The 13,105-nt window shown below is 43.1% G+C and overlaps 1 protein-coding gene across 9 annotated transcripts in view; it reads left to right on the top strand.

The window, feature by feature from the left end:
- The window catches only part of SDK2 (sidekick cell adhesion molecule 2), a 337,529-nt gene that overhangs the window by 310,162 nt on the left and 14,262 nt on the right, over window positions 1-13,105 (top strand). For all 9 annotated transcript variants that reach the window (XM_079965327.1, XM_079965322.1, XM_079965324.1 and 6 more), the window contains 5 exons: window positions 858-973; window positions 4,779-4,965; window positions 10,750-10,887; window positions 12,247-12,408; window positions 12,796-12,921. In XM_079965327.1, the coding sequence (XP_079821453.1) occupies window positions 858-973; window positions 4,779-4,965; window positions 10,750-10,887; window positions 12,247-12,408; window positions 12,796-12,921 (729 nt within the window). The remainder of the gene's footprint in view (window positions 1-857; window positions 974-4,778; window positions 4,966-10,749; window positions 10,888-12,246; window positions 12,409-12,795; window positions 12,922-13,105) is intronic.

Below are 13,105 nucleotides of genomic sequence, written 5' to 3'. Positions count from 1 at the left end.
CCACAGTGATCCATGCAACGGTCACCTCCAGGCTTGACTACTGTAATTCGCTCTATGCAGGGCTGCCCTTGAAACTGTCCCACAAACTCCAGCGGGTGCAGAATGCTGCAGCGAGGCTCCTCACGGGGTCCCTGCCATGGGAGCATATTCAGCCAGTGCTTTACCAGTTGCACTGGCTCCCGGTGGAGTATACGGTCAGGTTCAAGGTGCTGGTCTTGACCTTTAAAGCCCTTTGTGGCTTAGGGCCCTCGTATCTACGGGACCGCCTCTCCTGGTATGCCCCACAGCAGACCTTAAGGTCCATGAATAACCATAGTATAGAGGTCCTAGGCCCTAAGGAAGTCAGACTATCCTCCACCAGGGCCAGGGCCTTTTCAGTGATGGCTCCAACCTGGGGGAATGCTCTGTCCCATGAGACTAGGGCCCTTCAGGATTTAACCTCCTTCCGTTGGGCCTGTAAGACAGAGCTTTTCCGCCTGGCCTTTAATTTGAATTCAGCCTGATCTTTTATTCCCTTCTCTTCCCTCCCCCTCCCCATTTATGAGGATCACCTGCTCTAAGACCCCACAACTAATTCTCCTCTGGCCTCCTCGCTGGCCCAAGTAGGACCAATTCAGCCAGCTAGCCCTGGGGGTTATCTAATGGATTTTTGAATGTTATTGTTATTCATGTTTTTATACCGTATTTTATGCTGCTTTTATAATTAAGTGTTTTAAATTTGTTGTTAGCTGCCCTGAGCCTGGTTTTTGAACTGGGAAGGGTGGTGTATAAATAAAAAATTATTATTATTATTAATTATTATTATTACTAATATTATTATTATTATTCTCGCTGACATCCGGTTCTGCTCTCTTCAGTCCCTGCGGCTGCACCACAGAATGTGGCTATCCAAAGTGCCACGGCCACCCAGCTCGACATCACATGGGAGCCGCCACCCCCCGAGGCACAGAACGGAGACATCCAAGGCTACAAGGTACCAGGCCATAGGAAGGAGGGATCTGGGCTACAGGTGAAGAAGGCTGGTGCACTTGTCACCCTGGGGGATATTTGTAGATAGGAGTCGAAACCTTTTGCACTGCAGAGATTGTAAAGGGAGTTGCAGTTGTTGCTGCTGCTGCTGCCACATAAATGTATCACGGCGTCTTCTTGCATATTCCTCTACAGCCTAATATGTTAAAAAAGCTCGCAGTAATGGGGAATGGTGTTCCAGTGCATGATGTCAGGCTAGATTGGGGGTAGCCCATGTGATTCCCTTCTGATTTTGTAAGCCTCCCACTCACATCAGCCCCAGCCAGCATGAGTAGTAGTCAGGAATGATGGGAGTTGTAGTCCATATCATCAGGAGGGTACCACGTTGGCCTACGAGTGCCTTTCAGCAGTTCAGAATCTACTTTAAAGCCAGCAGATATTCTGGCTGGATCCATTTAATATATTTTTTAAAAAAGCATATTTATTAAGTTTTTAACAAAAAGAAAAAGGGTTACAGAACAGTAAACAGTAAACAAAAAACACACAAAGAGAATACAAAACCAAAATTTAACATAAAAAGAAAAATGAAAAAATACAAATCCCTCATTCTGATATCTTATCATTCATTTACTTATTTTCATGACTTCCTCACGCCTCCCTTTTTTGTATTCCAGTTAATAGTTCAGCAAATCCATACCCTCTTTATTTACTCTTAGTTCTTTATCTTCACCTATTATAACTTCAAATTTTCATCTAATATCAATCCAATTTTACATACTCCTATTTTGCCTTATTGCTAAAATCACTTCATTTCATTCCAGCATCATTAACATTCAAAAATTTTATAGTGTTTCTGTAAATAATCTTTGAATTTCTTCCAGTCTTCTTCCACCAACTCTTCTCCCTGGTCTCGGATTCTGCCAGTCATTTCCGCCAATTCCATATAGTCCATTACTTTCATCTGCCACTGGCTGGATCCATTTAAAGGGTGGGACTGTGACTGCAGCAGCCCTATATCTGTTGGAAAATGGAAATGAAACAAGCAAGAATTTTTCTTGGGAGGGGGGATGTGTTTCTACATTTCCCCTGCAAGTGATGCTGTTGAGCTTCAAATAAAACACTGGAGTTTCACATGCTGGGCCTTCTCAGGATTGCTTTTGTCCCTGGGGAACTAAGGGCTGCTCTGCGCCTTACGTTTTTTATGGGTGCGTTCAAAATGCAGAAGCGTGGCACCTTTTAAAACTGTAAAGTGTGCCTGTAAATTTTATTTAAACCCCACCCTCCCCAGCCAAGACTGGGCTCAGGGCAGATAACACCAAATATAAAAAACAATTGATCGAAATACAGCTTAAAAAACAAAATTAAAATACAACATAAAACATTAAAATGCAGCCTCATTTCATTGGAAACTCAAATCAAAAACTTTTTGGGGGATGAAAATGTCAAGTCTTCACCAAGGCTAACTATCCAGATGGCAAATGTTTGTGGCATGTGAAATGCCCTTAGTTCTGGGCTGTTCATGTGATTTGATCAATCCCAGCATAGACTCTCTTTTTTGCAATGTGCTTAAAAGCCTGTCCCCTGGATTGTGGCAGATGACAGAGCATCCAGCCACCATATTGTGGAACTGGAATTAGCCTCTTGCCAATCCCTGTGCAGCCATTCTTCATCCTGTCTTCAAGCATCCCATCCGTGATCTAGTGAGGCACTTTACAAGCCAGTAGAACTGCGGTTTTGGAAAGTTGCTTCCTTGTTTCCTAAGAAACCTCCATGGGTGCCGGGAAGTGTTGCCATGGAGCCTGCTTGCTGCCGTCTCTCAGGCGCCTTGACTTCATGGCTTGGTGGGATGGTCCGGCTTCTCTGTGGAAGTCTGGATATCACCCAAGAGTGACTTCAGAGGTGCACTGTTAACTACTCCATTCTTAGTCCATCCCCATGAGCCAAGGCTGCAAAATGGATTGCCTGTGCTGTCTTGCCTAGTTCAGGGGCCAGCATGTCCTAATTGTTATGTGCCCATTTAACAGAAGAAGCTCACCTTCCCCGTTGAGAATCCTCAGGGGAAAATCTTTTGAGGTGCTTAATTCATTTCATAGCCTTTGGAAACGTGTTTTCACAGGCCAGCTTAAAAGTTTCTGGAACATAGTGGCATGAGCTAGGTATAAGAAAATTTCTCTCTGTGTGTAACAAGGAGATTTATGTCCTGTGCTTTGAATAAATGAAAGAAACTTTTGCACACACATTTATTGGACATTAGGACTTGTATCCTGAAAATTTTTATTTATGTATGCCGTTACGGTGGCCCGTGTTTTGTTAGTCCCAAAATGGAAAACAAACGAGGTCCCAACTAAAGAAGAATGGCAACTTAAACTGATGGAGTATGCGCAGCTTGCGGATCTAACTTACAGAATAAGAGAACAAGAAGAACATTTGTTTAAAGAAGATTGGGAAATGTTTATTGAATATATGGGGAGGGAATTGTATACACTTGAAAATGTTGGCAGCATTAGGAAAAATTCAACTGTGTAAATAAGTTTTGATGAAAGTAGTAATGAAATGCTGAATGGTGTAGTTTGTATCAAATATGCAGGGATTTATGTTATGCAAAATGAACCATGGAAAGAGCAGAAGGGAAGTCATTGATATTTTAAGGTTGTTTAAATGAATATTCTAAATTGGAAAACAGATAATTTAATTTTATATATATATAAGGACTTGTATCCAACTAACTGAATCTCAAAGGAGTTCCATTGGGATTAATTTAAGTTAGCCGAGCATATTGATTTCATTGGGCCTCTTCTAAATTTGAGGTATTTGAGTAAATTTGAGTTTATGCACACTTACCTTTTTTTCCTTCTCTTTCCTGGCAGAGCTCTACATTTTAATGCCCAATAATAATAATAATAAATTGCCCCCAGGTTTCCCTTCTGAAACGCCACTCTTTAAAGCTGAACTGGAGCAAACATCAATACAAGGTTTCCCACGGATTGACGTTTGCTCCAATTGAGCTGTAAAGAGCAGGTTTTCACTGGGAAAGATCCGGAGCCCAAAAAGGGCTCTTGGGCATGGAACTTTAAATTGTGGACCCTGCCTGGAAAGAGTGGAGAAAAGGTAAAGTGTGGATAAGCCCTGAGTTGGAAAGAACACAGTGTTTTTTGCTTTAGCTGCATCTGAACTTACGGCAAAGGACTGGGGTAGCAGAGAGCAACAAAGGACAGAGAGATGTTAAAATAATGGACGGTGGCCAGAGAGCCAAGAGTAAAATCTATTTTAGCATTGTACCTGGGCATCTGCTGTTACCCAGGATAATAAGGCACAGTCATAGTTATGCCATCATGCCAATGGACTCCCTCTCTCCACCTGCCCCTCCCTCCATCTCTGGATTTCCTCTTTAAATCTCCCTCCCTCTGCAGCCCTACTCGCTGTGGCAAACTTGCTATATGCCTCCATCATCCGGTTCTCACCAGGTGACCATCCCTTATCCACGCCGGCTGGGGCTGATGGCAGCTGGAATGCAGCCACACTTGCAAGGCCACAAGTTCCCTTCCCTCTGTTCTAGATGGTTGAGCTACTGCCTGACTTGTATGACTTGAGGAAATTATGATGCTGATAAAGGCGGTAGCGATTCCAAGGAACGAACAATATTAATTAACTATATACATATATATGACACTCTACATTTCGGAGTGGAAGAGCAGCATTGTTGGAAACGCATTGGTGACCACAAAGAGAAAAATGGGTGCTCCTCCTCCCCCTCCCCCCCCCCCCACCACAATTTTCCTCACTACGCCCCACTTCCTTCTTCCCTACAGATCTATTTCTGGGAGGCCCAGCGGCAGAACGAAACCGAACGGGTGAAAACGCTCTTCCTGCCGGAGAATGGCGTCAAACTCAAGAATTTGACCGGCTACACCGCCTACCTTGTCACCATCCTGGCCTTCAATGCTGCAGGCGATGGGCCCCGCAGCGCCCCCATTAAGGGCAGGACGCAGCAAGCAGGTGGGATAGGAGGGAGGAGAGGCAGCAGTGACTTGGCTGTGAATAGCAGTTTGCAGGCCCTGTGCTGATGCGCTGAGTTGGGCTGGGGATGGGAAGGCATGAGCACAACCACAATGGGAAGTGTTCGTTCTCATTCAGCCTCGCAGATGAGGTTGTTTTTTTAATGCGTGTGGCCAAAAGACCTCTCTGTATAAGCAGCAAATCTTTTTTGGTCCAACTACAGAGGTACCTTGGTTTAAGAACAGCCTAGTTTAAGAACAACTTGGATTAAGAACGCTGCAAACCCGGAAGTAGGTGTTTTGGTTTCTGAACTTTGCCTCGGAATAAGAACATGTTTCTCTTCCTATTGAGTGTGTTCCATTTGTAAACTGAGTCCCCCGCTGCTATGGGAAAGCACGCCTTGGTTTAAGAACACTTTGGTTTAAGAACGGAATTCTGGAATGGATTAAGTTCGTAAACCAAGGTACCACTGTATACTGATAGGTCATCACCTTCCTTTTGCATCCTCTTAACTGCAGTCTTAAGCTCCCATCCGCATTCTCCTTTTCCTCTTATTTTTTTAAAATAATTTTTATTAAAGTTTATAGAGAAAAATGCAATGCTCAATACCTTTCCCCCACCCTCCTTCCTCTTAACCAAACCAAGACTTTTATTTCGATACAATAAAAACACAAAAGGGGGGGGGGGATAATAGAAAAAGAAAGAAAGAAAGAAAGAAAGAAAGAAAGAAAGAAAGAAAGAAAGAAAGAAGAACAGAAAAGAAGTTAAAAGAGATAGCTAGAAAAATAAGATTCAGAAAGTGAAGAACTTCCCATTCTTCATCTGTCCACTATATAAAACATTCACTTTGTCCAGTCCTCTTAATTTTGCATGAGCATCCCACAGCATCCCAGCATGTCTCTGCCTCCACCAGCTGAATCATTGGCTTGCAGGTCCTGAGCCCCCACCTCCCCTGTGCTTCAACCCCAAATTCCTGCTTCTCCCGAATATTCAAGCCCCTCTCTGACTAGGAGCTTGACTCTTGAGCTGGGACATTGCTGCTCTGTGTGCATTGCTGTGCATCAGGGCTGAGATTCAGCAGAACCGTTGAACTGTTGACCTTGGGCTGCATTTGATGCCCAACAAAAGACACATGCGCCTCTGTAGCCTGAACCCCTGTGCTCCATCCTCAACAGGCACCTGCTTTGTTCCTTTGCGTCACCTGCGCCCCTCCTCTTCCTTCCAGCCATGAGCTTCAAAACATCCTCAGGTTACATGTTTGGAGATCAAAGCCAACAAGAAAGGAAAGAAGGAAAGGCTTATGGGCCATATCCACCGCCAGCAGCTTTGGCTGGTGAAACCTTCTTTAAGCCAAGGGCACTGCTGAGTGAGGGTCTGGGCTTGTATTTGTATTTCCCGCTATGCAGAGAGGAAGTTGGAGCTGTCTCGGACTGCGCTTCGCTGGCTTCCCATTCCTTGGATCTTTGGGGTTGTTGTTGGCACAGCATAAAAGAGCATGAAAAGAATTGCAGCGATGACTTTGGCCAGAACAGTTTAGGACAGCTTCTTCCATTTCCCCTCTTTGCAGGCCCCCTGCTCGGCTCTAAAAATGACTGCGCCAAAGGTTCAAGTCGCTGACTTTGAATGGACTCGGCTAAAATACAAAACAAAACAAAACAAAACAAAAAAACTGCATTCTGCCTAATGCCCTGAGACAATGGTCTCTCTGTTAGAAGTTCCCAGTGCCTTGGTGAGAAAAGAGGTTTGAGATACTGTGCATCTGCAAACAGTTTTTATTCCAGGAGATGCTACTTTAGAAGTTTCTGGTTTTAGGAATCCTAATCTGTCGCCAGTGCTTTGCAGAGTATGAGAGATAGCAAGTAAATAAAGCTAGATTTAGCTTTTCATTAAAGGCGGGGGGTCTTCATTTTGAGAATGTTTTTGGGCTGGATGTTTGTGGTTTATTTTTACTAGCTTTTAATCATTTAATTGCTATAAGTTTATTCTAAATGTCCATCTCCTTGGAGCCCTCTCTCCCTTAAAGGCAGTATAAACTTTAAAACTTTATAAAATTTAAAATGAATAAAAATAAGGGCCTAACTAGATGAGCTGCTATTTGTTCCAGGAAGGGAAATATACAGATATCTTAGAGTAGCCTTCCCCAACCAGGGGCCCTCCAGGGCTTGATCTAGACACATCAAAGAAGCATTTCAGTTAAACACATTATAAACTTTGTATGAGAAATCAGGTTGGCAAAAACCGAACTCCACAGCGCCATCTGGTGTCACAGTGTTGTAATGCATATACAATGCATCTAAAGTGCTTTTTCTTTGCCAATGTAGCTGAGTCCCAGAAGTTGTGGGATTACAACTCCCCTTTTCCCAGAACATTGACTATGCTACCTGGGGCTGATGTGAATTAAAGTCTAAAACTTCTGCCGGGGAAAAGGTTGAGGAAGACTGCTTTACAAGTCTAGGTAGATTTCCCCCCAGGAATATATAATAGCTTGGGGTGTGTGATCTTAAGAAAAGGAAGAAGTTAGAAAAACAGTCGGGAATTATTTTGTTTAGGTCTAATAATATATTTGAAAAGATATGGAGGATACAGACCAGGATGTCTGTTTTGCTAGAAGACCTAGTTAGCCCCAGTAACAACGGGATGCTGGACAAGAAGATTTCTTTACCATCCCTAGGTGCAGCCACACTTCCAATGAAAACCATTGCTTGGCTTACTTGCTTAAGCCACCTGGATCATTTAGCCTAACTTTATTTCTTTTGCAGTTTTTATAAAACTCCTCCTCCTTCTTCTTGACAAGGTTGTTGTCAGTTCCAGCTAAGATACAGAAAACTGAAAATGAAGAGCAGTTGCTTGTTCCGTACAAAGGAGTGAACTGCTGTTAAGCAGTCTAGGGAATCCCACAAGCATAATAATAGCATTAACTATATATATATTAAACCCTTTAAAAAAATAATTTGATTTTCTGAGGATCAGGCTCATGAACTACTCTCTAAACTAGCATTATGAGATGTTTTCTTATTTCTTTCATTCATGCTTTCACACTAGTGCCACAGTGTTACTGCCAAAGCAATAACAGTTTCCCAAAATAATCCAGACATGTGAAATGCCTTGGTTGTCAAGGAAACAAGCAGCAGAGCATGGGGTCGGGAAACAATAGCCCTAGCCCAATTCCACCTGCATAGATTTGTTATCTTTATTTCTTTCTACAAACCTTTATTAGATATAGACCATCTTAAAACATCCATATGCCAAAAGAAATAAAATCAAAATATATACCAAAAATAGCCATCTAAGATGTATAGCAACATAAATTTTCATTGGGAGTGTCTTTCCGCAATATTTTGTGATGTTGTGGAAGAAGCTTTATTATCAAACAATAGACATGCTATAGAGCCCTGTCCCTACTACATTTTCAGAGCCAGCTTGCGAGAATTGTTCGGCCCTGGAAAGATTAAAACCGTGAGCATGGTTTCAAAAGTAGTTAACAACTTCCTAGAAAATTAGAAATCTGAGATCAGCTTCCTTCCTGGGATTTCTTGGTTTTCTGCATGCTTGCTTGCTTCCTTCTGTGACTTACAGCTATGGAAAACTCTATTACGTTTAATAGGCTTGCTGGGGGAGTTTTGTGGAGTCTCACTGCCACTAAAGCTGGCCTTGAAGGCAGCCCCTTGCCGCTTTGTAAGGCATGTAGGTTTCCCCTTCTCAGATGTTCTCTCCCAACCTGTGGTGGTGAGGTGAACGCTGTGATTTCAGGAGCGGGTCCAGCAAGGTGGCGCCACAATCCCTTTATTTTTTCGAAACTTTGGCCTAGTTAAACATTATTTCAGCCTTCTGCACTTTTCTTTGCCCACCTTTGGTTTCCCAATCCACAGTCTCCTCCGTTTTCAGTCTGCCTCAGGCTCCACTTTTCCCTTTTCTGGCCTCTGCAGCTCCCTTAATCACATCGTCCGTTCTCCCCTCCTACATTGCATACTTTACCACCTTAAAACTAAATTTTAACCGTTCTATGGGGTGGCCTGTCCGTAGGTTTCATTCTCATCACCACCATGAACCTGAAAGAGAGATTCTGCCCTGATGTGGTTGCCTTTTAAAACTATGAGGTACCCAAAGGTTGAGCTGCTTTTCCTCCCTAGGATTCACAAAGGGGAGGCAGCATTTGGCTGGGACTCTTAAATGGGGAGAGATCTCTCGCTCTCAGGAACTGCTTGCAGCCTTCCCATAAGCACCTGATTGGCCGTTGTGAGGGCAGGATACTGCACTATAGATGGGCCTTTGGTCTGATACATCAAGAGTCTTCTTGTGTTCTTGAGGGATAGTTGGGTATACATTCCTTTTTAATCTGTTCTATAAACAATGGGGGGGACGCAGGTGGCGCTGTGGGTTAAAGCCTCAGCGCCTAGGACTTGCCGATCAAAAGGTCGGCGGTTCGAATCCCTGCGGCGGGGTGCGCTCCCGCTGCTCGGTCCCAGCGCCTGCCAACCTAGCAGTTCGAAAGCACCTCCGGGTGCAAGTAGATAAATAGGGACCGCTTACCAGCGGGAAGGTAAACGGCGTTTCCGTGTGCGGCTCTGGCTCGCCAGAGCAGCGATGTCACGCTGGCCACGTGACCCGGAAGTGTCTCCGGACAGCGCTGGCCCCTGGCCTCTTAAGTGAGATGGGCGCACAACCCCAGAGTCTGTCAAGACTGGCCCGTACGGGCAGGGGTACCTTTACCTTTACCTTTATAAACAATGGGTGTGCAAAGTGTTTTGCAATCATTGGCATCATTGCTAAATTCTACTGTGCAAAGTTCTTCCCAGTCCTTCCTGCAACCATTTTCACAATAGTTACACACACACACACACACTTCTATTTTTTTAATTAAATTTTATTTAACATAATTATTACAAAATACAAGCAAAATACTGCAAATACATATATACATATATATTTCAGATAAGCACACATATATAAAAAACAAACAAAAAAAGGAAGAAAAGAAAAAAGAAAAAATTAGAAAAAAAATTGGAGAAAGAAGAAAAATTGGAAGAATTTCTTCCAAGTTTATTCTACAAATATTTCAATAATAAAATTTCATTGATTGACTTCCATCGCTTACACTGCACTTCCTATATATATTTTAAGCAAAACTGTATCTGTTATTCCGTATTTTTCTAACGTCTGCTATTGAAGCCTGGCTGGAGGAAGTTAAAATCAGCTAGTGGATGGTATTTGTAAGGGAGAATCTGTGGGTAGGAAAGGCTTAAGCACCCGAGACCTGAGAGTATAGGGTGGTATACAATTTTAAATTATTATTTGCTGGTTCTCCCTAGTAAATGTCCCATCCCCAGCCCATGTATTGCCATTGTGAGGGAAACACAATGTTGGGCTCTTCATGTTTCCCTTTCAACATCTGTTTTGGCCCTGGTATATTCCCATTTGACAGATGTGATGAAGAGCCACCGTCACTGGCCCATGACCCTCCAGTAAATTCTTGGTTGAGTGGGGGTTACCGTCACCTCTTCTGGGTTTTTAAGTACTTAACCCATGTTTTCCCCTTCCCCAGCTGCTCTTGGACCAGATATCTCTGCTTCCTGTACTGCCATTGTTCTGTCTTGTTTTCCTTCACTGGCTGTGCAAAAGGTCACCCGTATTCAAGGACTGATAGAATTTCTTTCAATGGATTGTCCTTCCTTCTGGAGATTAGTGGTGGATAGCTAGACCACCTCCATCCACAAAGCCATGTTGTTGACGGGAAAGCCTAACATCGCCCATATCTTCTAACTCCTTCCTTTTCTTTCCTCGCAGCCCCCAGCTCACCAGGCTCCATCAAATTTAGTGAGCTCACCACCACCTCCGTGAACGTCTCCTGGGAGCCACCAATTTTCCCTAATGGAATCCTGGAGGGCTACCGACTCATCTATGAACCTTGCATGCCTGTGGATGGTGAGGGGCTTTGAGAACAGGGTCTGGCGTGTGTGTGCATGTGAAGGTTTATGAATGTGCATGAATTAGTGAGTCGGTTGTGTGTTTGAAGCAGTGAATCGATTAAAACAAGCAAGACTGATAAAAACAAGTCTGTCTCATGTTTCGAATCATGTGACAGTTTTTATCTGGGAATATGTGAAAAGTCCAGTGTCTCAAGGTATTTGAATTTAATAGCAATCTTGTTGCGAACCCTTTCCCAATACAAAGCAACTAATATGCTATTTATCCTAGGGCTTTTGCTGGCATTGTTTCAAATGGAGCAGTTAGTGGCATGTAGCCATAGAATAAATATCTATTCACAGCTCAAGACCATTTTTATTTTTGGGTTGCCACAGCAGTATAGGGGACAAGTGTTTTTTTTTATTTTGTGGACAGACAGTACAACGAATCATGACCATTAGAACTTAATTTCCAAAAACTAACTGTAACCCCAGACACTTTTTATCTTCAAATTCTGTTTCCTAATCTGAGACGTGTAGGTCAGCTGTGCATACTCAGTAGTAATGGAAAGGCATTCTGCACATGCTCAAATGACTTTTTTTAATTCTTGGATTGCCAGTGCTAAAAAAAACGGTTTCCGGAATGTGTGATTATCAAGCACTGTGTATTCAATATTCCAGTGTGAAATTCAGTGATAATATTCAAGCATATGTTCTATCCCCCTCTTGCTTAAAAATGAGCTTTCTGGTATCACCATTTTTCTACTACTTTCCTGAAAAAAAAGCATTATTTTAAATAATAAAAATAATAATTAGAAAAATAGGTCCCAGGCTCAAATGGCCATACTGTCTTGTACTGCCCCATAAGGTCATATGCCATTCCATATATATAATATTCTGATCAACAAAAACAAATTAATAACTAGGCCATAAGTTTTCGCAAAGAATATCCAACTAATATAAAGGAATGCTTGGTTTCACAATCCCACACACTACTAATGTCAGAACATAATCACAGTTAATGCTGAAACATTATTAACTGACCAAATAAATCCTTCCACATCCATGCATGCATCTGAAGTGCCTCTAACCTAAGGATCGAGCATTAATAAATGCAATGAAACCATTCCATGGTATTAGGTGCCATTCCTTATCCTGTAAAAACAGCAACATAGACCCATATAACATACCCAGCATATTAAGGTATTTATCTGTGCTGGAAGGAATAAGCAATAATGTAAGCTGTAAGAAACTAGGAACGAAGCCTAAGAGAGTTTGGATTTGATAAATTGCAACAACTTAGCTGCAGGGAAGGCTGCAAGTGGCCATTGATGGGGTTGCATGCCTAATCCCTAAATTCTGCCTCTCTCCCCTGCAGGTGTGAGCAAGATTGTAACAGTGGATGTGAAGGGAAACAGTCCCCTATGGTTGAAAGTCAAAGATCTAGCAGAAGGAGTCACTTACCGGTTCCGAATCCGAGCCAAGACTTTTACCTACGGACCGGAAGTAGAAGCCAACATCACCACTGGGCCAGGAGAAGGTAAACTAAGAGCCAGGGGGCAGGGAAAACCTTCTTTATCTGCCACTTCATATACTTATATATAGATCTTGCACAGTATTGTGAATTGAACTCTAGAGTTTCTCTAGGGAGCAACTATCCTGGTTGATTGGTGATATACTAATGATGTACCCCCCCAAAAAAGTGATGTACTATTTAAAGCCACATGAAATCAACAAACTGGACCTCTGCTGAAAGCATCTACAAACCCACCCTTTGGGGAATGGACATTGTTAGATGTGATTAGCAGTTTTTCTTGCCTAGGGCTTGTATTTAGCAGGAAAAAAGGAAAGAAATGATTCCTTGGTTACTTGCTCCACAGTTTCGCAGCATGATTTCTGTACTGAAAATGTCTTTCTTTGTTCCCAGGTGCTCCAGGTCCTCCAGGTGAGCCCTTCATCTCCAGGTACGGCTCGGCTATCACAATCCACTGGTCAAGCGGTGACCCTGGGAAAGGTCCTATCACCAGATACGTGATTGAGGCGCGTCCTTCAGGTACCAGCTCTGCACTCAGTCCACATCCCCCTTGGCTGCCTCAGCCATTAGCAGTCCTAAAGTTGGAACGTTAAGAGCAGTTCCTGATATGGCTGCTTCTGTCCTGTGGGCCTTTTGGGATCGTGATCCCAAAAGACGAGGCTTTGTTTCCAAACCAAGATGTGCCCAAAGCATCAGCCTGCCC

Source organism: Podarcis cretensis (assembly GCF_951804945.1).
Source record: "Podarcis cretensis genome assembly, chromosome: 2".
Lineage (NCBI taxonomy): Eukaryota > Metazoa > Chordata > Lepidosauria > Squamata > Lacertidae > Podarcis > Podarcis cretensis.
This window is presented reverse-complemented; position numbering and strand designations above follow the sequence as displayed.